The sequence below is a fragment of the Ambystoma mexicanum genome, chromosome 2p (genome assembly GCF_040938575.1).
Source record: "Ambystoma mexicanum isolate Mex_15411 chromosome 2p, UKY_AmexF1_1, whole genome shotgun sequence".
NCBI classification, from domain to species: domain Eukaryota; kingdom Metazoa; phylum Chordata; class Amphibia; order Caudata; family Ambystomatidae; genus Ambystoma; species Ambystoma mexicanum.
In genome coordinates this window covers 89,203,982-89,230,747 of record NC_090923.1, presented here as the reverse complement: position 1 = coordinate 89,230,747, position 26,766 = coordinate 89,203,982, and the positions used below count along the sequence as shown (strand labels likewise).

The 26,766-nt window shown below is 44.4% G+C and overlaps 2 protein-coding genes across 3 annotated transcripts in view; one reads left to right on the top strand and one right to left on the bottom strand.

Annotated features, from left to right (window-relative positions):
- Nucleotides 1–26,766, top strand: part of P4HTM (prolyl 4-hydroxylase, transmembrane) — a 971,989-nt gene that overhangs the window by 68,990 nt on the left and 876,233 nt on the right. The window lies entirely within an intron of this gene.
- On the bottom strand, nt 666–20,323 carry LOC138565833 (secreted frizzled-related protein 5-like). Its single transcript, XM_069643011.1, has 4 exons — nt 20,005–20,323; nt 12,652–12,821; nt 2,540–2,626; nt 666–1,518 (listed from the first exon to the last, which is right to left on the bottom strand). The coding sequence occupies exons 1-4, from the start codon at nt 20,235–20,237 to the stop codon at nt 1,202–1,204; spliced, it is 807 nt and encodes a 268-aa protein (XP_069499112.1). The 5' UTR covers nt 20,238–20,323; the 3' UTR covers nt 666–1,201.

Below are 26,766 nucleotides of genomic sequence, written 5' to 3'. Positions count from 1 at the left end.
AAGTATTTAAGCCAGGGGTTCCTTTTAATCTACGGTCAGTTTTAAGCATGTACTGTAATGATAAAGCATATTTGCATTCCAGATGGAGCATTGCATTACTGAAGAGTGATCCACTTTACTTCCCGAAGCATGACTGGCAAGGTGGAGGGCTTCAGTATTGGAAGAACACATCCTTGTTAATGCTTTTTGATGATGCAGGGCTAAAGAATTTGAAAGACCTAATGTTTTGTGTCATCAGATCACAGTTTATAAGGGGATCCAATCCAGAATGCTTTGGTGTAAACCAAGCACTTGCAAATTCTGGCAGCCCAGCAAGAACACTGGAGGCCTGCTTATTCTCAAAACCCCCTAATGGGAACATGTTTAGTTTCAAGCCGCGTGGAAGATCCGAACGCCTGCATCCCACCTCACTGCTGACAGTAAAATTAAGCATATTACCCCAACGTACGATATCTCTTCATAAGCATACACATATTTGTTTTCATTTGCTTAAATTATCTTCCCAAAAGTTTTGATTTATTTACAATAATACACAGCTTATTTTCATTGAATTCTGAATTAGCTAGGATCTAATTTCTAATGACGTTAACTTTGAGCCGTAGAGTTTTATTTCTTTTTTTTTTAGCTTTTTTCTTTTTTTTTTTTTAAAGCTATATCCGATTAGACATTAATCTACAGGCACACAACAATTCCAAAGAAAATAGTTAATATTCTACAATAGAAATTGGACTTTGTAACAAGGCTGCCCTATTTCAAAAATAGTTGGCAGCCGAAACGCAAATCTTCTTCTTCAGTGATAGAAAGGTTTGTCATAATCCTTCCTAACTGGTGTAGGAAGGTACATTTCCAGACCCACCTAATTGCATGGTTAAATACAGTGTGCGCAAGAACATTCTGCAGGTGGACAATTCCTTGGTTTGCCTGACGCTGCCCTTTGTAGGGGAACACTTGTATACATGAAATGGTTCAGGAATCCTAAGTGCATTCGAAATCGATTTTGTATTGCAAAATTCCCCTCCATTTTCAAAGTACACTGTCTTGTATTTGCATATCTTGACAACGTAGATCAGTCCTCCTCCACCGTGGGCTGCTAATGGCAGCTTTCTGATGCTTACATTTTTCAACACGGGAGTAGCTTTGTGAGGCCTGCCATCTGCAGGGCCATTGCCCTCACTTTGGCACTTGCCTCCTGCCCAGTGGGCTACGATCTGCACCTGTGCATCTTCCACCTTCTCATCGCAGATTGCAGACTCTTGTTCTTCTTTTGCCAGGAGAAGGCTTTGTTGATGATCATTCGGTTATCTTGCACCTCCCCACTGATGATGTACACACCAGAGCGTGTACCCCGCATGATGTTGTGCACACAGGTGGCATCCAGGTCGAGCCACTGCTGCAGTTTGGGAAAGATCTCAGCCTTGATGAGGGGTCCGTGCTTCAAGACCTCCAGTCTGGAGTCCATGTCGAAGTCAAATAGGGTGGAGGCTGTCATATTCTTTTTTGAAATCCGGATCTTTATTGCTGAAAGAATAAAATAGTGCATGTGCATTAGTGTTAGCACATGCAACAGAATGCAGTGCACTACATCACACGATCAGGTTTTGGCAGTAGCTGTAAATATGTCCGCTGCCTTTGCAGCCAATATCTGTTGATATCAAAACACCCTAACATTCGACCTCTGTAATCAAATGCAGCTTTCTTTCGAAAAAGAGAGTTTTCATAAACGTTCAACCCCTAGTTAAACTTGAATGCATAAACATTACGTGAATGCATCATCTGTGCTGAGTAAAATTTGTGATCCTCCTATTTTTATTCAAATGTATACTGTGACATTTTTCAATAAACCTGCCCAGCTTCCAGGCTTTTCTAGGGCTACCACCTGGGTTAACGATCCACTTGTTACATTAAACCAGCAGAAATAAGAAAATACACAATTTTCTAATGACTGCTATTTCCTTTTGTAGCTGTTACACACCATTGCTGGTGCTGCATTTCATCTTGTAAACGTTTAATTTATAATGTTTTCTGTTTGATGCAGGGTATGGTGTCTTAAGTGCAGTATTGTTAGCTCCATGTGATTAGTTGGGACAATAGTCCTACCCTTTGGTTATGCGCTTTGGTTTTGGAAACTGTAACTTGGGGTTGGTGAATGCATGTGGTTGTTTAAAGAGATCATTGTAATGGTCAGAAAAAGCCTAATTCAGCAATGTCCCATACACATTTCAAAATAAGAAAGACCACATGAGTAGACATCTACCATTCCTAAAGATCCAATGCACTCCACAGAGTTCATTAAGGAGCATTAACTTAAAAGGCTGAATGATACTATCTCTTCTTAGCTATCCCCTCTTCCTACCTGGTCGCCTCTTTCAGAAGTAAAAGTGTAGCTGTACACCCTGACCCACAACACACCGATGCACGCCTTGCAGTCTTCTTGATAACTTGAAACTAACTCAAACACACATAGATGCACAAAACATTGTCCTCTGCGTATAAGAAAATGTAGTTGACTTGCAAGGGAGAGATTGAAGCATTAACTTACAGAAGTCATTGGCGCAGAAGGTGTCCAGTATCTCTTTGGTGGAACTCGATTCTTGAAGCTCACAGTCCCTGCAGCTCGCTCGGGGCACTGCTTTAACAGAGGGAAAAGTTATAGTAAACTCTAGGCATTGCACCCTATTATGATCTCAAGTAATTTCATATTATAGTTTATAAAGTGCATCAATGAAAACTCATACCCAAATTAACTACAACTTCAACCGTAACTACTTCATCTAAAAGATAAAGCAATCTTATCTCTGTAATCAGGACAGGATGGTGGGAGACTCAAGATGGCGGATGAGCACCGATCTCCTTCAATTTTATGCTAAGTGTTTTCTCCCTGTTGCCTAGGTCCTAGCAAGGACAAGCGGATATGCAGACTCTGGCTTCCACAATAGCAATTGGTAACAACCCTGTGCAACATGTTGTAAAGCATAATCTTCAGGTGCTGTTAGGAGTTGGCCCATAATGCACAGGTTAGCAGAACGAGGCTGTATCCCTTGTTTACCATGAGCATTTTATGACCCATTGTAGCTGCTTTGAAAGTAACAAAGTGTTGTCTTTGATGTGACCGTTTCACAAATACTATGTATTAGATGTAGGAATTATACTCTCATAAATTGGGGAGTATAAATCAGAAGGTCTGGTTGTTAGTTTTGAAGCAAGGCAATGCAAAGCCAAACAGGTTTGATACCCTGTCCCGCGCGTAGGGGCGGGACTCAGGCAGGAGGTGCAATATAATTTAAAAAGAAAATCCTAACAGATGAACGATTTATGCAATCTTTGTGCCTAAAGGCATATTGGTTTGATCATTTAACATAGAGCTGTATAATATGCGGCTTTCCAGATGTTTTTGGACCGCAACTCCTATGATCCCTCACCATTTAGTACGGTGGATAGTTCTGATGAGAGTTCTTGTCCAAAATATCTGCAAAGGTTGCAGATCCCTGATTTAACATCTTAACCTACATGACTTGTATGTTGCCCCTATTACATTGAAGCAAATAATGTTCTCGCTAACTCCAGGCGTGTGAAGATTTGACTGACATCTATTGGCTTCATTTGTTTAGAGTTATAACTACTTATGTTGGATTGGATATTATTGACTAGATTTCTGAAAATGTAAAATTAGGTGCATTTTATGGAGATAGTGCATGGGCTACTTGAATATCGTCTGCCAAAAGGTTTTGTTTAGTTTATTTATTCGTATAGCACACCAAGCCCTGGGGCAACTGGGCGCTTATCTTACATAGTGAGTATACACACAGTTTAGTTACATAAATACAGATTGTACAGATAAAAACATAGGGCAGTGAAGTGACAATACAAAAGGGTCATCAATGCACTTAATAAAAGTTATATACAGATTATTCACAAGCAGATCTAGAAAATATAATAGTTACAGTGGCTAACCAGGCATGTTTATAGTAACGGGGGAGGTTGTAATACCGAGTAGTTAATGCCATGTTGCATGGTGTTCAATTTGGTAGTAGTTCGAGATGCTAGGCACAAAGCCAGTCTTTCACTTTGGCTGTAAAGGTCCAAAAGGAGGGTTCAGCTCTGATGGTGGTAGGGAGGGAATTCCAGCATTTACCTGCTAGGACAGGAAATCTCGAGCCTAAGTAAACACAGATGGTTTTAACTTTAATGCTGCCATCAATATTAAAGGAGTTATAACGGTAGTCAAGTTTGTTCAGGCGCACTTGTGTACCTACAATCAGGAGCTCCGTTTTGTCATCATTTAGACATAAGCTATGTGTAGCCATGCCTGAATTTCCTGGTAGATTTCATTCTGTTTTTTGGAATCTCTCTCGTAGAAACCAGTGAGAGTGATGAGGACCTGGGTGTCATCCGCATAATTTGTGTAGGTGACACCCAGGTTGTCAAGACGGTCAAATAGGAGCCTAGTAAAGATATTATAAAGCGTGGGTGACGCACAAGAGCCTTGGGGGACTCTGCAGTGGATGGGTGCAGGGTCCGCGGCCGCCATGGGTGCAAAGACTCTTGTAGTTCTGTTTGAAAGGCAAGATTGGATCCAAGTGGCCGGCATTTGTGAAAAAGCTGCCGCTGTGGAAATATGTGCAGTCAGGATTTGATGGACAACAAGGTCAAACGCTGCTGATGGGTCCAGCAGGAGCAGGGTGGCCAGGTTGCCTTTGTCTTTGGCCTCGTCCATTTGGATCTTTAGATCCAAAAGTGCTGTTTCAGTTCCGTGCCTAGGTCTGAAGCCGGATTGCCGTAGGCCGATAAGGTTATTGTATTCCAGATGTTTTTGTATTTGGAGATAGGCTATTCTGTGTATGAGCTTTAAGGGGAAGGGGACTGTGGTAATAGGTCTGTAATTTGTGGTATGTTGGGGTCGAGGTTAGGTTTTTTGAGGAGGGGCATAACCCAAGCCTCTTTTAGGTTATTAGGTACTTTGCAGTTTTTGAAAGGATGAGTTGATAAGAGCGATAATGAAGGGTGCCAATTCTGATGCACCTTCCTTAATGTTTGGGGCTGGGCATGAGTCTCCTTTGCAGTTAGAAGGTTTAAGTCTCAAGATTATGTTTACCACTTCATCCGGTGTTACTGGGGAGAAGTGGAAGGGTGGACAGATGGAATACATGGTGACAGCGATTTGCGAGTTTGAATGTTAGGCGCAAGGCTGTTCTTTTTTGACTCAATTTTGTTTTGAAGCAAGATAAGTTTATCTGCTAAGGCTTTTTGAATGTTATCACACCATGTTGTGTCCTTCGTGCAATCCTCTGTAGGAGGTGCTGGGGACTCCAATTCTCTCAGGATGGAAAAGAGCTCTTTGGTGCCCGATTTCGCATTCAGGATTCTGGTGTTATAGATTTCTCTTTTAGTGCTGTTGATGGCAGCTTTGTAGGTAGCTGCTGCAGTGGCGAACCTTTTCTTGTTGGGAATAGACGGAGCTTTTCTCCAATTGGCTTTGGAGGATCTTTTGAGGTTGCGTAATGCTTTGAGTTCAGCGGTAAACCATTTGTTAAGGTGTGCAGCTGGTTTAGCCTTTCGCAATTTCAGTGGTTCAATTTGGTTAAGGTCTTCTTCTATGGTGCTGTTATAAAGGTCCACCAAGGAAGAAGAGGGGCCCAGATTGGAGTTGAGTGGCAAACCAGTGATAGGCTGTAGCAGTGGTAGAAGTTGTACTCCATCTTAGATGAATTGTGAGAGTGGCCAAGAATTACCTTTACTAACCACCCCAGCTCGTGCTCCTGTCCCGCATACCTCCCAAGTACCACGCACACCCTGAAGGCCCAGCCACACTACGCAAGAAACACAAAGACCACACATCCACCACAACAAACATCTGCAAACTAATAATCCCAGACACTGGGCCTTACCCCTCTGGATACAAGGCAGTGCACACAATCAAAGCAGACACGCACAGATGCCAGTTTCTCCTGGTTCTACAAGCATCAACAGAAAAGCACAATCTCTAGGATATCCCCCCTTCCCCACCTCGCCCTCTTTCTTACAGAGCCACGCAGGCTCCTGGAGACCATGCAAATGGTAACCGTGTGTGGTATTAGTCAACATAACATAACATCAATGGAAACATTGATGCGAAAATCCCAAGATGGAGAAAATCGTAAAATTCAAAAGAATCCAAAATGGGTCCCATGCTAACACACATTTACATTTTTCATAATAAAACTTGCTTTAAAAGCAATTGGAAAGTAATGCTTGTTTAAGCTAGTACTTGTGACCACAGATACCACCATGCAATGCGAATAGCGTTTCTCACATATGAATATTTGTTCACATGCTTTGTTCATACTGGAGAAGCTTTACAAGAAAATGTATCATGGCACACAGTAATTCTATTGAAAAAACATGTTACATTGTGGCTTATAGAAGTAGTCAAAAACGAATAATGTGAGTGTGAAGCAGGGAAGATGACATTCTCAGATAAATACACGTCATTGTGATGGCCATTTCCCCACCCTCGTGCCCATGCAGGCATTTGTGACCGACAGCAGGACTTCAGCAGCATCTGCTATTGATCCTTTCATGCAGCCATTTAAATTGCTCCAATGCAGGCTATTGAAGGAAGCTCTGTGACTGAAATGCACCTTCTTTTGTCACTCTAGCGTGATTGATGTAAAACTAATCTGCTACAGAAGTGAAAAGTGTGCATTTTTTAATATTTATTTATTTGCATTTTTAAAGCGCTCACACAGCCCGCCGGCATGGAGGCGCTGTTACAGGAATTGTTTTATGTCTTGTTGCGTATTTAAAATGCGCGAAAATACCCAGAGGTTTCTAAGCACGTACCCGGGGATCGAACCTGTGTTGCTTCATGTCGTCCTGCTTCCAAGGCAACACTTTGCCGCTGATCTATCCTCACGGGACACAGTGCTGATTGACTTAGAACCCCAACAATCTGCCATTTTGTTCTTCTGTGGATGACTAACCAGGGCCTTTCTGAACGCTCTGTGATTTTACTATTTAGCTTCTGGGTCTGTGTATAGTGAGAGTAAAAAAACCTATGTAACATAATGAGGGTTGTAATTATGTTCTGATTGGCAAATAAGAGCATTGTCGACAGTTAACAGATTACCAGGTGTTGGCCGAAGTAAAACGGAATAAACAAGCAATCCACACCATCGACATACAAAGATGTTGATGAAATGTCCTGATAAAGTGCTTAGCATTAAACAGGGCGAGGCTAGAACTCCTCTAATATAGCAGAGTTGTACTATCTTTTTTGATAAGCACAGATCCATAAAGTTAAGAAACGTAACCATATCAGCTTTGCTTATTTTCGTTTTCGAGTTTACTAGGCAAACTTACATGGGATAAGTGGCCTGACATCATTAAATGCTTTTTTTTTTCAAAAGGGCATTATACAGAGCATGTGCACGTAGGAGAACGTTTGTGTACTAGATATAATGAATTTTGATAGTGCATGGAAAGAGTGCATTTATTTTATGCATATGAGGAACAAATCCTTTTCGTGTAGAAACTTGTTTACGGATATGACTATATGTGCGCTCTGTATTTAATGAAAAACATGTGAGAGTTACACTTTCTACAAACATTTCTTTACAGTGATACACAAAAGGGGTGCCTATTTATTATTTGGCAATGCGTCACCGGATTGTCAATGAAATACCTAATATGGCATTAACTGGCTCTGGTAAGAAATATGTTCATATGCTTTCTGCTGGATCTAGTTGCTGACACATGGAGTTTTGTCCATCTCCTAATTTGCTATGAAGGCAGTTCCTGAGGTAATTCTATTGTATCACTTGAATTTTCATTGTTTAATAGCTGGATATACATATATATCTGAGTCCATTGTCTCAGATTGCAAATGCCACAACTATATTTAGTAGATGCTGATATAGAGCCACTGCAGAGCTATCCCACTTTTATTGGAATTAGCCACTATTGTCTGATTAGTCAGCCTTTCATTAGACCACAGAAAACAATCAAAAGCTTAATTATGAAGTCTATCGTACATATGGAGACGGAAGCAGGCTTATGATGGTATTATTGGGACATTTCATGGCACGCTTCGCATATGTTTACAGCGCCTAGACACCTGGTGCCATCTCTTACATATAATAACTGTATCAGACTTATATTACTGGGGCATTTTAGAGTGTATTTGGTATATGATGGCAGTACATGTGAGGCTGTAACCTACATACAATAATGGTAATAAATAGCCATTTGTACTGAGCCGGCTAATTATCTCCCTGCATCAAGGTTTGTCCTGAATGGGTTTGGGGCCTTCTCCTGGGGTGACGATCCTGAGTCTGTGGTGCTGAGGAGGAAAACTGGCAGTGAGTAGGGGACGAGAATGAGTAGTTGGACCAGGTAGCTATGATGGGGGATTGGAGGGGAGTGACACTGGCTAGAATGGCAAGATAGGTTTGCTGAAGATGTTTGTAGGTGTTTTTACAGCTTTATTGTCTTATGATCTGAGTGATTGCCTGATGGGATTTCCGTGTGTCTAGTCCCTTGAGGTATGGCAGCTGTTTAGTGAAGGTACTGAGTCTCCTGGTCTGCCAAATCCACCCCTACCTATCTTTTCTCCATGGTGATCCTCACGATTTAATGCTTGGTCCTCTTTTCGTCTCCCTCTATACCACTCCTCTATCCTCGCTCATCCCTTCATTTGGGCTGTTATACCACTTCTGTGTTGATGACGCCCAAATCATTGTTTCCTTTTTGTCTTTCTCTGAAGCTCTTCACTATAATATCGTATCTAGTCTTTTTACGGTCCAGCCCTGGAAGAATTACCACTTCCTCTAACTAAATGGCTAAAAAACAGAAATCCTTTTCTTCCTATCTTCCTCTGTGCCTTCCTCTGCCCTCCCTTCCCTTGAATCCCTCTGCTAGTAACTTTGGTGTCATCTTTGACACCACTCTTTCCTTTGCCCCCGATATCTCCGCTAGTGCTAAGTCTTGTCGATTCCAACGCTTCAACATTCGCAAGACTTGTCCCGACTTGATCTTTCATGCAACTACACTTCACATTTCTACTCTTGTTTTCTCTCTGCAATTCTACTGCGCAGTAGTAAAGGTATTGGGTTTCCCTTCTGTCATCTCGCACCCCTACCTTCTATCTTAATTTCTGCTATCTAATCTTTGTTTGCTCCCTCCTCTCTGCATACCTCTGTTTTTCTTTGCTTCGTTAACTTTCTTGGTTTATTCTCTGCAATGGTATACTCTTTCATTTTATCACCATTGTTTACAAAAGTACACATGGTCTTGCCTACTCTCATTTCATGTCCCCTCCAGGTCTCTTTGTTCTGCTAACCAGTTCCTTCTGTCCGTCTCAAAGCCTTGCTGCGCCCAATCCCATTTTCCCTCTTTTTCCTTATTGGCCTCTAAACTCTGGAATTGTGTTCCTCTCGACGTTCGGTCATTCCCATCACTACATCTTTTCTGCTCTTGTCTGTTTGCACAGAGCTTTGGCAAAAGCGTGTTTATACATTTCATGGAATACAAATGTATTTCCCAGATACAAAAAAACAAGCTGTTAACTTCTAGGACTGCCGTGGATTTTGAGCTCGAGCAAAGCTGAGTCAAGTAAGTTGACAATGTGAGTTCATGTTGATCTTTCGGAACTTAGCCTATGATGGGGGCAAAATCTGGCATTAGACGCCAGGAAGTCAGACTTACCTCCCTGTGGGAAAGTGAGAGCCATTACGGAAGGCTAACGCCACCTAATGCATGACATAGCTTCACGCCAGGGATGCTAAAGATGTTAGCACCCATTGTGGTGGTATAGGCAGGCCTTCAAACAGAACACTATGCAGTATGAGAGGAGCGTCCTTCCAATGTATGCTGCATTGCCTTGGAGATATGAACATGTGCAGTGTATTAGAGTAGAGCAGGGCAGGAGCTTGGCGATGCAGCCTTGTTGTCAGCGAGGACAAAGAAGGGGGCAAGCGGTGCCATACACCACAGAGAGTGGAGTAGGTGGTGACATGGAACAATAATGGGTCTAGAGCAAAAAAGGAGCGCTAAGGAGGAAAGAGGAAGGTGAAGTGGGCATCGGTGGATGCAGTTACAGTCCATTTTGGGTGCGTCCATTCTCAGGGAAGGAGGAATTCTGGACACCCCCAGCAATGAATGCCTGGAATTTCACTATCCTCATTTGCTGATCTGCAATATTATTGGTGCAGTTGAGGGTTTACAACCAAAACCAATTGGAACTTTAAGAATATGTTGATTGGTCAAAATGGTTAGGTATTTGTGTCAGTCCTTAAAAGTTGTTTTTCCTATTCAACAAAGGATTATATTATCATTAGTGACAAGTGGTGCACTTTTAAGATATATATTACAACAGAAAGAATTACATATTGTGGAGCACATTTGCCAAAATAGAGTATGGTTTGCTTATGTAGAGTTTGGATATTGCTTACATATTTAATATATTTGGTGGGCTTTAAAAAGTAAAAAATACGAAAGTAAGCTTTCAAGAGTAAATAATAGGTTTTCCTTTACTGTATAAATATCACGCCACTGTTTCCCCAAAGTACTCCACCTCTAGGCCACTGCTAAGAAATACATTTCTAAGATGGAGAGAGAAAGGATTTTCCATAATTATTTTTGAATTGTGACTTATTGTGATAGCAGACCGGATAGGCCAGAGAGTTAACCTCTTGCTGTCGTAAACGTGGTTCAGACCATACGTCACAGGTTCTAATTCTGGCAGGGCTAACTCAGCCTTGAAAACTACCAACGGTCATAATTTTTTGAAGTTGGATAATTGTTTTTACATTTTATTGACAGTGCTGCAAAATTGCTCTTGTAAGTGCAAAAACGAATGTTACTTGTATGATTATTATTGAAATCCATTTAATATAGTGCTGGGCAACTCTGGCAGTGTGGATGTTCCCAGAGTTTTTCTCAGCACTAGCGTTTGGCTCCTAGTGTCAGCAGTAGGTGCATGACAACAAGGCTCAAATCTCACAGTAACCCCACAATTCTTCGTAACTTTCTGGAAGCTAACGAGATTGGTGCACGCATGTCACTACTGGATTCCCGAGTACCCCCGTTTTTGGCTACCAGTGGCTCTCTGGGGAAGTAGCTATGAAGGCCACAATGGCCAGGCCTTTGGCTGTAATATGTGTTGTGCTCTTGGCTACTTTGAGAGCTTCTATTTAGCTTGTGTGTTCTAGTAGTAGTTGTCACTCGTTGTTCCACTGCTCCACGTGCATACGCTCTGTGCTCAGCCCTGGTAAGATGATGCAAACTCCTAATAGGCTTTATGAGATGCCAGTCAAATCTAAAACCTGCAAGAAGGCACTGTCATAAAGTCCAGTACACAATGGGTGCCAAGGATATGTAGGAGTCCCTGCTTTTAACATGCACTTTGCGTAGAAGCATCCTGTTTCATCAGGATGCCTGGTGTGTCAGTAGAATGATATGGACAATGGAGTCTGGGGTTTATGCGTGTGAGGATTCTGAGAGGGACATTTTAGGCAGACATGTTGGGAGACTGGATCCGGTGGTTGTGCTTCAGTCTCTAAATCGTACACTTGGCAATGACATGTAACTTCAATAAAGAGACAGTTATTGGCCCACGATTGTGTATTCTACCGAAGGACAGGAGTTGTCGTATCTGTGAGAAGGGAGAACATTTAGAAACTACTAGGCATGTCCTGACTATGTGCCCCCTTTTGGGCCCACTGCATATGTGCATGCTGGGAAAGCTAGTAAACAACTATGAGACTATTAAGGGAGAGTCCTTTTGGGATTACTGTTTAAATTCCGATTCAATTAGGACTGAACTGGCACTATACAGGGTATGGGTTAAAGTCAAAAGTTTATTACCCAACCATCCGGCATTAGTGGAATTGTGCGGGGCTCCTCTGGAATCTTAGGAACCAGTCCTTATGTTCAAAGTCGGAAGTTTGAGGTCGGATTATCACGATTGATTCCTGGTACTCAGTTGTACGTGTTCTTCCATGTCAGGCATCCTGTGTGTAGAGTTGCATATGGTATGTATGGAGTGTGCCACACTTACCTTCTATATTCTACCTCTGCATTGCACTGTATTATCCTTGTACTGTAATGTGTCTGACTATGCATACATGTATCATTTTATTCAATCTTTTTTATATTCAAATATTTAATGTATTGATTGTAATATGTTTGTATTAAGTTATTTTATGTATTTTTATGTATTTGTATCTTTTGTGAAAAGTTCAAATTTGACCTATTTCACAATAAATGTATTATTATTATAAAGAGACTTTCTTTTCTCCACTATGTGTCCTGGCTGGTGCCTGCTTGGCCTACTTCACTGACCTGTGGCAAAATACTACACTTTGGTCACAGAAATGGACGATGCAATATTCCAAAATGGTTCTCATTGAAGTGCAAGGAGCTCCTTTTTTATTTACTTTGACCAGAACGGTACATTTTTTTAATTTGGTAAATTGGTGTCTTCTGGCCATGCACTGGGAAAGGGATTCATGGGGAAATCTGCCATCTTGAAGCCAAGATTTCAAGGAAAATGTGGATGACTTTCTCAACTAGAAGGGACAGTTCCAAGCTCTTCCCGCACTACATATAATGAATTCTCTGAGCAGGTGATGTTGACACATTATCAGTGCAGAAAGGTAAAGAAAAATGACTTACTTCTGCGGCTTGGGCTGGTTTCATTGGAGATGGAAGCGATGCACAAGCCGTGGTCAACAGGAAATTTGTTGCAGTTCAGTATCTCCGGCCACGGGTATCCATAGCAGGCCATGATGGGGGCACAGCTGTTTCTCACCGCCTCACATAGGCTGCGGCACGGTACAATGAACCTAACAAAAGAAGCAATAGAAACACTTGTGTACAGCCGTGTTATAAATGCCATATCATATCATATACATAGTGAACCTGACCCAGTTTTCTCTTTGTTTTTTGTTAAAACAACGTTTTTTTTTAATAGTATTTGTTTACTTGAAACCCCGTTCAATGTATGTTTCAGTACACATTGTGTATCCACTGAATTACAATATAGATGAATAAATACATGAATGAAAGCGGTGTATATAAGGTTGCCGGGGGATCTCATCTGGTGGCACGGTCTGTAATGTCACCACTATGTTGACCTGCAGCGCTCCATCTCATTGTAAGGCAGGCCGGTGACAGCTCTGAAATCACTGACGATCTGCTTGACCAAAGTCGTCACTTGGGTAGAGCCAAATTGGTTCAAACTAAATCCAGACAAGATGGAAATAATGATTGTGTGTTGTGATGGGCACCTGATGTTGGGTCAGGATGAGTGCGCCCTGTCCCTGCTTTGGGCCTATTGTAAGACCCCTTTTTTCTGTGTGCATTTCCCCTCTTAGTGTTAATTTTACATAAGAGATTCTGTAAATAAAAGGAGCAGTGCTTCTGGCCACAAAGGAAAGGAGCAGTGCTTCTGGTGGGCACAGAGGAAAGCAACAGTGCCTCTGGCCACAAAGGAAAGCAGCAGTGCCTCTGGCCACAAAGGAAATGAGCAGTTCTGCTCGTGGATACAGAGGAATGGAGAAGTGCTTCTGGCCACAAAGGAAAGAAGGGGTGCATCTGGCCACAAAGGAAAGCAGCAGTGCGTTTGGCCACAAAGGAAAAGAGCAGTGCTTCTGGCTGGCACAGAGGAAATGTTCAGTGCTTCCGGCCACAAGGGAAATGAGCAGTGCTTCTGGTGGACACAGAGGAATGGAGAAGTGCTTCTGGACACAAAGGAAAGAAGCAGTGCATCTGGCCACAAAGGAAAGCAGCAGTGCGTTTGGCCACAGAGGAAAAGAGCAGTGCTTCTGGCTGGCACAGAGGAAATGTTCAGTGCTTCCGGCCACAAGGGAAATGAGCAGTGCTTCTGGTGGACACAGAGGAATGGAGAAGTGTTTTTGGACACAAACGAAAAGTGTAATGCTTTTGGCCACAAAAGAAAGGAGCGCTGTTTTGGCCACAAAAGCAACGGAGCACTGTTTTTGACCACAAAGGAAAGGAGCAGTGCCTTTGGTCACAAATGAATGTAGCAGTGCGTCTGGCCACAAAGGAAAGGATCAGTGCTTCTGGCCACAAATGAAAGTAGTAAGTGCTTCTGGCCACAAAGGAAAGAAGTAGTTCTTCTGGTCACAAAGGATAGGGATAGTGTTCATAGCCACAAAGGAATGGAGCAGTGCGGAAAGGAACAGTGAGTCTTGCCATAAAACAATGATAAGTGGGTCTTGCCATAAAGTAAAGTAGCAATCCTTCTAGCCATAAAAGAAATGAGCTGTGCTTCTGACCTTAATGCAAGATGCAGTGCGTGTGGCCACAAAGGAAAGAAGAATTGATTTTGCCATAAAGGAAGAGGGTGGTGCTTCGGGCTATAAAATAAAGGAGCTGTGTGTCTGACCATAATGGAACGAGGCTGGGAATCTAGCCAAAAAGGAAAAGAGCAATGCTTCTGGGCAGAAAGGAAGAGTGTGGTGCTTCGAATCATATTTGAAAGAAGCTGTGTTTCTGACCTCAAAATAGAGGTTGTGCTTCTAGCCACAAAGGAAAGGAGCAGTGCCTCTGGCCCTAAATCAAGATGCAGTGTTTCTGGCCACAAAGGAATGGAGCCATGCTTCTGGCCACAAAGCAAAGGGGGCGGTGCTTCTGGCCACAAAGCAAAGGGGGCGGTGCTTCTGGCCACAACGGAAAGGGGTGGTGCTTCTAACCACAAAGCAAAGGGGCAGTGATTCTAGCCACAAAGCAAAGGGGCAGTGATTCTAGCCACAGAGCAAAGGAACAGTGGTTCTTGCCATTAAGGAAAGGAGAATTACTTCTAGTCACAAAAGAAAGGAGCAGGAGCAAGCAAGATGCACTGTCTCTGGCCATAAAGGAAAGGAGGAGTGCTTCTAGTCATAAAAGAAATCAGCAGTGCTTCTGGCCATAAAGGAAAGGAGGAGTGCTTCTAGTCATAAAAGAAATCAGCAGTGCTTCTGGCCATAAAGGAAAGGAGGAGTGCTTCTAGTCATAAAAGAAAGGAGCAGGAGCAAGCAAGATGCACTGTCTCTGGCCATAAAGGAAAGGAGGAGTGCTTCTAGTCATAAAAGAAATCAGCGGTGCTTCTGGCCATAAAGGAAAGGAGGAGTGCTTCTAGTCATAAAAGAAATCAGCAGTGCTTCTGGCCATAAAGGAAAGGAGGAGTGCTTCTAGTCATAAAAGAAATCAGCTGTGCTTCTGGCCATAAAGGAAAGGAGGAGTGCTTCTAGTCATAAAAGAAAGGAGCAGGAGCAAGCAAGATGCACTGTCTCTGGCCATAAAGGAAAGGAGGAGTGCTTCTAGTCATAAAAGAAATCAGCAGTGCTTCTGGCCATAAAGGAAAGGAGGAGTGCTTCTAGTCATAAAAGAAATCAGCAGTGCTTCTGGCCATAAAGGAAAGGAGGAGTGCTTCTAGTCATAAAAGAAAGGAGCAGGAGCAAGCAAGATGCACTGTCTCTGGCCATAAAGGAAAGGAGGAGTGCTTCTAGTCATAAAAGAAATCAGCGGTGCTTCTGGCCATAAAGGAAAGGAGGAGTGCTTCTAGTCATAAAAGAAATCAGCAGTGCTTCTGGCCATAAAGGAAAGGAGGAGTGCTTCTAGTCATAAAAGAAATCAGCTGTGCTTCTGGCCATAAAGGAAAGGAGGAGTGCTTCTAGTCATAAAAGAAATCAGCGGTGCTTCTGGCCATAAAGGAAAGTAGGAGAGTGCTTCAAGGCTCCCAGCTACTTGACGGATAAAATAAACAGAAAAATATCTAACAGACCGACAGGAATGGTCAACACCAACTGTCTGGTAGTACCACGATTTAAACTGCCAAAATTGGCGGCTTCAGTTTCCCTGTGATAGCTGCCAAACTGTGGAATGCTTTGCCACATAACCTGAGAGTAGACTAACCATTCTCACATTTTAGAAGGAACTTTATCAATCATATCAACTCTAATAATTTGTAGTCACCTTTAGATCCCTCTGTATCCCTAGCCCGACTGGACTGTATATATGTATTATTAGAAGTCGATCAACATTGGTATATAACCTAAACATAGATTGTAAACCTTTCTGCATCTTGTATATTAATTGTCCTTAACCTTTGCCTATACCTGCATCCGTGTAAATATGTAAACTGTACATCTATGAACCATTGTAAATTCTGTAACATTGTAATTTCCAGATTCTTGTAACATTGTAAGCTTCGCATATTCCTTTTCTGCTGCGCCCGGTTACCTCTGGGTCTGGTGCGCATTATAAATTAATAAACAAACAAACAAGCCATTAAAGAAATGAGCGGTGCTTCTGACCCTAAAGCAAGATGTAGTGCATCTGGCCACAAAGGAAAGGAGCAGTGCTTCTGGCCACAATGCATATGAGCAGTTCTTCTGGTTACAAAGGAATGGAGCAGTTCTTCCGGCCATAAAGGAAGGAGCATTGCTTCTGGCAATAAAGGCAGGAGCAGTGCTTCTGGCTACAAAGGAAGGAGCAGTGCTTCTGGCAATAAAGGGAGGAGCAGTGCTTCTGGCTACAAAGGAATGAAGCAGTGCTTCTGACCATAAAGGAAAGGAGCAGTGCTTCTGGCAATAAAGGGAGGAGCAGTGGTTCTGGCTACAAAGGAATGAAGCAGTGCTTCTGACCATAAAGGAAAGGAGCAGTGCTTCTGGCAATAAAGGGAGGAGCAGTACTGCTGGCTACAAAGGAATGATGCAGTGCTTCTGGTCATAAAGGAAAGGAGCAGGGATTGCTTCTGGCCATAAAGGAAAGGAGCAGTGCTTCTGGCCATAAAGGAAAGGAGCAGTGCTTCTGGTAATAAAGGGAGGAGCAGTGCTTCTGGCCATAAAGGAAGGAGCAGTGCTTCTGGCCACAATACATATGAGCAGTTCTTCTGGTCCCAAAGGAATGGGGAAGTTCTTCCGGCCATAAAGGAAGGAGCAGTGCTTCTGGCTACAGAGGAATGAAGCAGTTTTTCTGGCCATAAAGGAAGGAGCAGTGATTGCATCTGGCCATAAAGGAAGGAGCAGTGCTTCTGGACATAAAGGAAGGAGCAGTGCTTCTGGCAATAAAAGGAGGAGCAGTGCTTCTGGCAAAAAAGGAAGGAGCAGTGCTTCTGGCCATAAAGGGAGGAGCAGTGCTTATGGACATAAAGGAAGGACCTGTACTTCTGGCAATAAAGGGAGGAGCAGCACTTATGAACATAAAGGAAGGAGCAGTGCTTCTGGCAATAAAGGGAGGAGCGGCGCTTCTGGACATAAAGGAAGGAGCAGTGCTTCTGGCAATAAAGGGAGGAGCAGTGCTTCTGGACATAAAGGAAGGAGCGGTGCTTCTGGCCATAAAGGAAGGAGTGATGCTTCTGGCAATAAAGGGAGGAGAAGTGCTTCTGGACATAAAGGGAGGAGCGGTGCTTCTGGCAATAAAGGGAGGAGCGGTGCTTCGGGCAATAAAGGGAGGAGAAGTGCTTCTGGCAATAAAGGGAGGAGCAGTGCTTCTGGACATAAAGGAAGGAGCGGTGCTTCTGACAATAAAGGGAGGAGCGGTGCTTCTGGCCATAAAGGAAGGAGCGGTGCTTCTGGCAATAAAGGGAGGAGCAGTGATTCTGGACATAAAGGAAGGAGCGGTGCTTCTGGCAATAAAGGGAGGAGCATTGCTTCTGGCAATAAAGGGAGGAGCGGCGCTTCTGGACATAAAGGAAGGAGCAGTGCTTCTGGCAATAAAGGGAGGAGCAGTGCTTCTGGACATAAAGGAAGGAGCGGTGCTTCTGGCCATAAAGGAAGGAGTGATGCTTCTGGCAATAAAGGGAGGAGAAGTGCTTCTGGACATAAAGGGAGGAGCGGTGCTTCTGGCAATAAAGGGAGGAGCGGTGCTTCGGGCAATAAAGGGAGGAGAAGTGCTTCTGGCAATAAAGGGAGGAGCAGTGCTTCTGGACATAAAGGAAGGAGCGGTGCTTCTGACAATAAAGGGAGGAGCGGTGCTTCTGGCCATAAAGGAAGGAGCGGTGCTTCTGGCAATAAAGGGAGGAGCAGTGATTCTGGACATAAAGGAAGGAGCGGTGCTTCTGGCAATAAAGGGAGGAGCATTGCTTCTGGCAATAAAGGGAGGAGCAGTGCTTCTGGACATAAAGGAGGAGCGGTGCTTCTGGCAATAAAGGGAGGAGCAGTGTTTCTGGACATAAAGGGAGGAGCGATGCTTCTGGCAATAAAGGGAGGAGCGATGCTTCTGGCAATAAAGGGAGGAGCAGTGCTTCTGGCAATAAAGGGAGGAGCAGTGCTTCTGGCAATAAAGGGAGGAGCAGTGCTTCTGGACATAAAGGAAGGGGCAGTGCTTCTGGCTGTAACTGACGGAAACAGCAATAAAGCTGGTCCCATTAAAAAGAAAGTCGCAGTTTTCGACAGTAATATACTGTGCACGAGAGAGACTATCAGCTAAATGTAGGGAAATATTTCACCTGGGGCTTGGGGGAAGCTGTGGGTGTCTGTGATATGACTCCGAACCCCCGATGTGGCATATTTCCTCTTGGTTGATAGTCGCCCATATACAATGTGTATGTGGGGTGTCAGGTAGGCGAGTTTGCTATCCTAGAGAAAGGGATTGAGGAGGGCTTCATGCAGCTGTGAGATGTCAGAGGGATCTGCATGATGCGGGGCACGGAGTGGAGTATCAAAGTGGACGTGTGACGTCGCAGCAATCAAATATGACTTCCATTTTCACTGCGGTGACGTCAGAGCAAGGAGTTACGTGACCCCTTAAGTGCCAAGGACGAGTATGCTCGTCCTTTTTTGCATAGACTTGCATAATAGCCTGGCATTAACCAAAAGAAGCAGCAGTAGTTCTGTGGTAAACATATTAGAGAGCCGAAGACCGTGTGGGAGTCGGGACCCCGCCGAAGTACAAGAAATCAGGATTGCCCTGGGAAAAATCTGAGTATCCACCCACGGGATAATGGGGCTGCCATTGATTAAGCTCTGCGGCCCCTATGAGAGGCTGGCATCTCCTGGCACCCGCCTGTCATGGGCAAACAGCGGCGTGAAGTCATTGGGTGGCAACATGGATTTAAGTAGACATGGCTTTTGGAGAGATGGCACATTAACTTGGACACTTCCAGATAGGTGTTTCTTGGAGCGCGCCGTCACCCCTTTAGGTGAAAACGAAAGGAAGGGAGTCTGTCCTTTACGGGAAACAAAGGAAAAGTAATTCCAAAATAAAGAAAGTTCCAAACAAGCTAATATGGTAAGTAAACAGAATGGGGGGCAAAGCTACCACTGCAGTGTGCACAATGTTAAACCCCAGTGTATAGTGCCCACTGGTCCTCGTGTGGGGGCGGGGGGAGTCGGTGCATCCTCAAGCCTGAAACACAATCTTTGAGAATTGAGACTCGTATACGACTGCATCTAGGGCTAGTACTGTGATGAACACTTTAATAGGCAGCCCCGTTTCATGACTAGAGCCGCTAAAGCTATTGTGGGTACAGTCCGTGTCCCTGGGAATGAATGCCACTGCCGAGGCCGAGAGACCCGAATACCCACGCTGTGCGGCGGTCATAGCCACCTCCGCTTGTCTCACCCTTTCCCTCTAAACCATCTATGCAAGATTATTTTACGCCATCGTTGGCAATCTCTGCAGAGAGGCCACCAGCGGAATAACCGGAGAGGAGCCTGGCAGCTTCCACGAGAGCGGCGCCCGCCCCCGAAATCCACTCAATGGCGAGTGACCCTGTAGTGTGCACTTCACTAAACGTGTGCCTCATGCTTAATAAGACGGCGGAAGTAGCGGGAGAAAAAAGAATTCAGTGACCCGTGGGTCTCCAGTGTCTTCTTTAGAGGGGTGGTCATTGTTGTTTTGTGGGGTGGAGCTTTGTCATTAAACTATTGTTTAGTTACTTAACATGCACGCACTCATCGTTGATGGCATTAATAATAATTGTCGTGCGGACATTTGGATCTTCGAATAATCTGTACTTTTTGGCGAGCTGTTCTGAAACAGACGGACTGCCCAGCACAGGGCACAGGGGCCGGGACTTACCTGTCCAGGCAAATGGGCGCAAAGAGCGAGCAGAGGAAGATGCGGGCGTCCGGGTGGCATTCGCGGGCGAGGAGAGACAGCCAGCTGGAGGACTGCTGGATCACCTCGGCCACCGTCTCGTGCTCCAGCAGGTTGGGGATCCTCATCTCGTTGTATCCAATGTTGTAGCACAGGGCCATGCTGCGGGGGATGGCGGTACACCTGGACGAGACGCTGGGGAAATCCACGTACATGCCCAGAGATGCCCCCGTGCAGAGCCACCCCAGCAGCAGCAGCACTGGCCACCTGGGGCACCGGTAGCTGGCACTGGCTGCACTCATTTCCCTCTTCACCGTATTCCAAGCAGTGCGCTCTGCAGTCACTAGCGCGGGGCCCTTCTCCTCAAATGAACCCAAGAGTGGCTTTGCCCAGCTAATGGCATGGCTTTATAGCCTGGAAGCCACCTCCGCTAATCCCGTCTCATTAGGAGGCAGCCGCTTCAGGGCACTGATGGATGGGACAATGCCACAGTTTGAGTTGTCAGTGCTCAGGTTTGTTTGGCTTGGTGGAGGGGGCCGCGTTTGTCCAAGCGGGGGTTGTAATGAGGGAAGGCAAGGGGCTGGGGGGTGGGGCTGAATGGAGGAGCCGTGCTTTCTTTGCAGTACCTTGGTTTGTGTGAGGATTGGTATTGGGTCGCTGCTGGAAGTCATTAGTCAAACCTGGACATGTTCTCTTCCAGTGATGGACTTTATCGCCCAATCTTAAATGCGTGGTTCGCTTGTGTGTTCTTTTGTGAAAGAAACACCGTTTTGCCCTAAGCAGGACAAACAAAGTCACGGGATTTGTTTAGCTGGGGTGTGGGCGTGTGTCTGCTCGGGGCTGCAGACACAAAGAGCGCTTCATTAGCAACTTTTTGGGAGAGTATTTACTCACTGGACTGGCAGCGGAATCAGCGGGTTTCACGTTAACAAAATGCTGTTCTGTTTGTTTTTCTGCATCAACTTCGACATATCCCATTAAAGAGTCCATCGTTTTAATCAGGGTTGAAAAACAGATGCATTCTACCCTTGAATTTCATTCAAGTGCCTGGAGTGTTTATTGTCGCGTTTAGAACTGCCTTAAAAAGTAACGTGAGCTTGTTTAGTCATCGCATTGCCTGCGAAAGTAATTGAGGACTGGATGTCGCTCAGATGGACAATTAAAGAATGGTGGACAACTGGCTGCATTTAGCACGGCGGAAGAGACGTTTCTTGCGGAACTGGTACTCCTACAGATTTAGATGGGACAGGCCAACTATTGCATTGCAGTACAGCTATGGGGAAAATGCCACACGAGGAGCGACATAAAGCTTGTAGGTGTAGTTTGGTCATTCACACACCCGTTGACTGCCACAGCCATTCTAATTCCTATGGTCATCACCACCCACTTCCTGCACCTCCCCGCCTAAGCACATCCTCCTGGGATCCATTTGAGCGACCTTTACCAGGCCTTACCATCAAACGTTATGCTCGAAGTACCTGCCAGTATTTTTTCAAAATATTAAGTTTAAATGATAATTTAATTAGGATAGTATGTAGAATCATGAGTTTGACTTTTCAGTTCATTTTATATTTTTTTATACTTAGTATTGTGGTTTTCTTTCTTTATTTTGTAACTTATCAATATGTGTAAAGTTTAAACATAAACTGTAACACATTATTAATAAATTATTATAATTTTTTCAAAGCAGTCTTCTGCGACTTAATGACTTAATTGGGTCTGTAAACGTGCTACTGCTGTACTAAAATAAATGTCTTAACCAGGTCTGCCTTCAACCACTCCATTTATTAGCATTAGGCGTGTCCTTCACTGAAGTCCTGTTAAAAACACCCATTGGCAAAGCCAGTTTTGCTTGTGTAGAAGTATTAGGGATTTGCCAGACACTGCTATTCTATGACCGGATGGATACTCGCCCCATTTTGTAGCTGCTTCCATTGAGCGACAGGTGATAAATACCACTACGACAGTGCCTGGCAGGCGCCTTTCCCGTGCCCGCACAAGAGAAAAACTGTTGCGGTTGCCAGTGCTTGTTTAATGCTGTCTTAATGGTGGCTGGATTTCTCTATTTACAGTCACATTTTACTTTGGCCGTATTGCCCGGCAGAGGTAGTAAATGGCAGGCAATCTGGTGGTCCCAGGTACACATGTAATTTACAGCCTGATACGGAAAATACCTTTTTCCATTGCAAAAAAATCGAGCAGTCATTGTGGATGCCAGCATCAACATTCAATGCAGGTGGAGATGCGGTCGGTTTCCCTGCACAGAACAGGGAAATGCACTAGGCATACTTTAAGGCCGGCTCTAAATCTAGAACAAAATGACATGGAAAACGTGAAAACTCAGGCTGGTCTGGTCTCCACATGCTTTCATCCATCCGTGTCATTCTACGCGAGTATCGACATGATCTGTCCCTGCAGAGCGTAGGCGTTCGACCTCCAGGTCTTTACTTTCTTTTACCTCAGACACAGCTGCTGTTGCTCCTCAAGCCCCTGCTCTGGACTATGGGGCCAGAGGGAGCGACAGATCCAGAATCTGTACCAAAAATATGACTGATCTTGAATTCACAAACCGACATTTGTTTTCTTAAATAGATAGTTCTGCGTGCCCGTGAAAAGGGATTCAAATGGGTGTTAGAAAGGGCAGCAGCCAGCAGGTGAAATAGGCTTTCCTTGTTAATTAAGATAAAACGTAATTGCTTTGACTTTTTCCAAACTTCTAGTGCTAATAAGCTTTACTTGGTGGATGGATTTGAAGAACATTCGTTGCATGGTTCAAAAGTTATTAAGAAAACAAACTAAACTGTTTTCTGCTTTCTCTCATTCAGTCTCCCATAGAAACAAAGGTGCTTCCGCTGAACACAGGCAGCGCGAAAGCCGCTGGACAGATTTGCACCAAATAAGAAACCACTTGGGCACAAAACACTGTAGATGTGCCTTTTGTTCGTTTGGGCAAGAAACGTGCAGTAGTTTTGAAATGATGCAATGAAGGCGGTCCCTGTCCCTAAAACGTTTATATTATCTCCCATGGTGCATTGCATCAGTTAGGTTTGTAGGAAATAAAAAGCCATCGTTTATTTTCCTCGATGCAAGCGATTGCTGCGGGAATGCGAAAAAAAAAAGTGTTCAAAAAGATATTTGGAGGAGGGGTAGAGGTGGGGAGGGAGAAAAAGGACCACATGTGTAGTGGGAGAGTTATTGGGGACAGGGGTACTGTTTGTTCCAGACCATTTTCGACTTATAGGGGAAATTCCGCAGGTTCTCAGTAGAAATGTTGCATAATGTGCAAAAAAAAGTGACACTGTTCTGGACTGGTTCCAGAGCATTCCATCTCATGGAGGCTCTTGAACATGGCGTCCGGCGGGTTCGAGAAGACCGTTGGGAGCTGGGTTTGATGAGGGAAGGAGCTGCTGCCCAGTGATGTTTGTGGTCGCCAATAAACCCACTGACTCCATTCACCTTGTCTCTGTCATTCGTTATGACATAGATGGCGACGAAGAGGTGAGCGGGGAATGCAACAACTCCATTGCTGGCTCAGACCGCAGTGCTTTGAAGTCTGCCCGCTATGAGTATCGCGCCCTGCGCTTCTGCCGGTACAAAGAGGTGCCCCTCGAGAGTGCCCACTAGTGCAAGGTAAGAGCAGTGAAGAGAAGGGTGGCTAATTAGCCCCAGTGCAAGCGTGACGCAGGGCAGCAACCAGCAGGGTGATGTTCAGCATTAGAGTAGAGGACTACTCTCGACATGTAAGATCTGGGCCGGGCTGAGAACTTATTGTGATATCACAATGAAGGATATGGAATGCCCCAGTTCTCAAAGGTCTGACAGGAGAACATCATAATAGAGCAGGACAAGAGTAGGAGAGCGAACAAAGACTACTCTACAATATAACAATAAAAATAACGAGGTGAAAGAAAAAAGAAAAAAAGAAAAAACAAAGAAGAAATCTCTGAGAAAGCAGTATAATTAACAGAAAAAGAACACACACACAAAAATAGAATGCAGCACCTCTTGCCCTTTTTTAGCCACGCCAGTGGAGCTCCCAATCACCTGGAAGCAATGGTCAGATTCTTTCCGAGCATGCATACGAGCAATAGGGGGTATAAAACTCGGCGATGATCTTGGAGAAGTATCCTTGTTAAATTGTCTTGGAAGCGAAGGATTACGAATATTCCGCACCCTTCCTGGTACAACAGTCCAAGAAGGATCTGAAGACTCTCCCACCACATCACCAAAGAATTATGAAAGTGCCCTAACCAAGTTGGAGCGACACTTCAGCAATAAAACGAATGAGGTACTAGAACAATACTATTTCTTGTCCAGAAAACAAAGAGGGTGAATCAGTGGTTAGCTACATTGCAGCCTTGTGTGAGAAACCTGAAGATGTCCCTCCCGCTAGTCCCTGGGGATCTGTCATCCAGGTGGCCAGGACACAGCCGTTGCTTTTAGATCCAGTTCCTGTGTGTGGGCCAGTGCGGGAGGATCACCTGGATTAGGGGTCTTCGGGGAGTGGAAGTGGGACACGGGACGGAGAGACGTGGTATCCCCCTCCCTGTAACAACTTTTCCCCATCCTACCAGGTGGGATACTTAGGAACTTACCCCCCCTTTCCTGACACAAACACTTTCTCACAGAGAGCTCACTGTGAGAGAAAACGGACTAACACACAATTTGTATACCTAACATGTGCCAACAGAATAGTCAGGCAGAGTCAGGCAATTACTGATCATTACACACACCAGCAGCTTTTTAACATTACCCAGGTATATAAAGATAGGGGGCTGCGAAGAAGGAGAGAGGTGTTGAACGAGCAAGGCAAAGCACACAAGGAAGCAGCATTTCCAAGAGGGCAGTTTAATACAAGGAGAAAGACGGCAAGACCGGAGAGGGTTGCAAAGGAGGGAAGTGCCTTTGACCTTTTCAGAGAAAGACCGTTACTTTCATGAGCATTCGAGAATAAGAAACATAAGACCTGGAATTAAAGCTGAAGAAACCTGTATTGTGTGTCGGAGGTTCCCATGGGTCTCCAGTGTCGATAACCAAGGCGGGGTAGGGGCAGCGTTTTCTGCTGTGGTACTGTCCTTGGCTCCTGCAACAAAGCAGCACCAGTAAAGTAATCTCAGCCGGAGAGTCGGGGAGACTGATACCAGACCGGTCTGTGTTTGAGCCAAGGTTGCAAGGGGCAACATTGTATAGAGAAATAATAGTGTGTGAAGCTCATGTGATGAGCGACGCGAATAATTAAGCAGCGATGAGTGACTGATCCTTTGAAGCCAAGTCAAATACCGTAAACCGAGTGGTCCGGAACCACGTGGGGGCTCATTCGAAGGTCTCTTTTAGGTATCCAACTGAGAGGTGGCAAATGTAAAAAGGAATTGTGAAATCAAAGTGGTCCTGCAACGGGTCAAGCTAAACCCTGTACACATTTGTGAGTATTCGATAGTTGATACTAACTGAAATTGGTCCGAACCCGGCTGAGGGAGACTAATTGTGTAAGAGGAAGGATCTGAGCCTGGCTGAGGGGGATCCGGGGTGAACCGTGAGTCACCCGAGAAAGAATATTCTATGAACATTGTAAAAGGGGTACATCAAGCCCTCTGCATTAAGAGACTTTGATAAGTAAAGAGATTTGTGCACAGAAGGCCTTGATTCTAGTGATTGAACTGCATCCTTGTGCCGAAGAAGCCAGAGATTGTGCTACACTCGAGTGAACCACCTTGTCTCATGCTAAAAACGTGGGGAAGGGAGGCCAACGGCCTAAACATCCTGACATATCATTTTTGTGAACACTTCTTTCTTTTTCATAAACACAACCCCCACACTATTTGTATTTAGAGGTAAGGATTGGCAATAGTTATTTTTTAGTATAGGCCCTTTTATTTTGACAAGACACCACTAGGACTGCATTATTAGTTGATGGTCCTAGCTTGCTCCCATGTGTAGATTTAGGATTAGATAGGCGTTTATCATACCCTTGTTGAAGTTCAATAAATGCCCTTGAATGTGGTCACTTGTGTCTCTTACTGTTGATACCATGCCTTCCTTACACTTGAGATGGCTAATTGTGATGTGCAAGTTTACTGGCATTAGTGATGAATACCTAAGGGACCAACTGGTATTACACACAGCATACCCACACACACAGCAAGCCAAAGATCCTACACTTGACCAAGCAATTGAAATCGCTAGAACGATAGAGTTGGGTAACATATCAATAAAGGCAATTCAACAAAAAGAGAACAACCCCACAACAGAAAAGTACCGTCAGTAATGGAAATTGATGAGGAGGTAAATTAAGTGTCTCTAGTTCGGAATAATCAGAAGTTCACTAGAGTGAGAGTGTATGGGTCAGAGGGCCCAAACGGAGTTAATAACCGACTCCCCATCCAAATGCTATTGGTGCGGGAGTTTGAGACATGCCGAAGGAGAGAAAGAATGCCCTGCCACAAACGCAGAATGTTTCAAGTGTGGTATGATAGGACACTATGGAAGAGCTTGAGAAACTCACAAGGAAGAAATGTAAGAAAGGGAGCCATCAAGGAACTAGAGGAAATAGGAGGACTGAATAGTTTACTCACCGTTGTTTGAGATGAGAAGGGTCTGTGGGAACATCTGGAGATAAATGGGTGTGTCCTAAACATGATGATAGACACTGGCTCTCCCTACACAATGGTAGACAGTGACGCCTACATTAACACCCTCGGAGAAGACGTGCAGAAGCTCAGATCGACAAACATCAGGGCAGTCGGT

Excerpts from the sequence above, each read along its gene's own strand:
- LOC138565833 (XM_069643011.1), bottom strand. The coding sequence starts at position 20,237 with ATGTACGTGGATTTCCCCAGCGTCTCGTCCAGGTGTACCGCCATCCCC. Across the intron at positions 12,822-20,004 it reads GCGCCCATTTGCCTGGACAG|GTTCATTGTACCGTGCCGCA; the intron begins GTAAGTCCCGGC and ends TTCTTTTGTTAG. Across the intron at positions 2,627-12,651 it reads AACCAGCCCAAGCCGCAGAA|TGCCCCGAGCGAGCTGCAGG; the intron begins GTAAGTCATTTT and ends CTGTTAAAGCAG.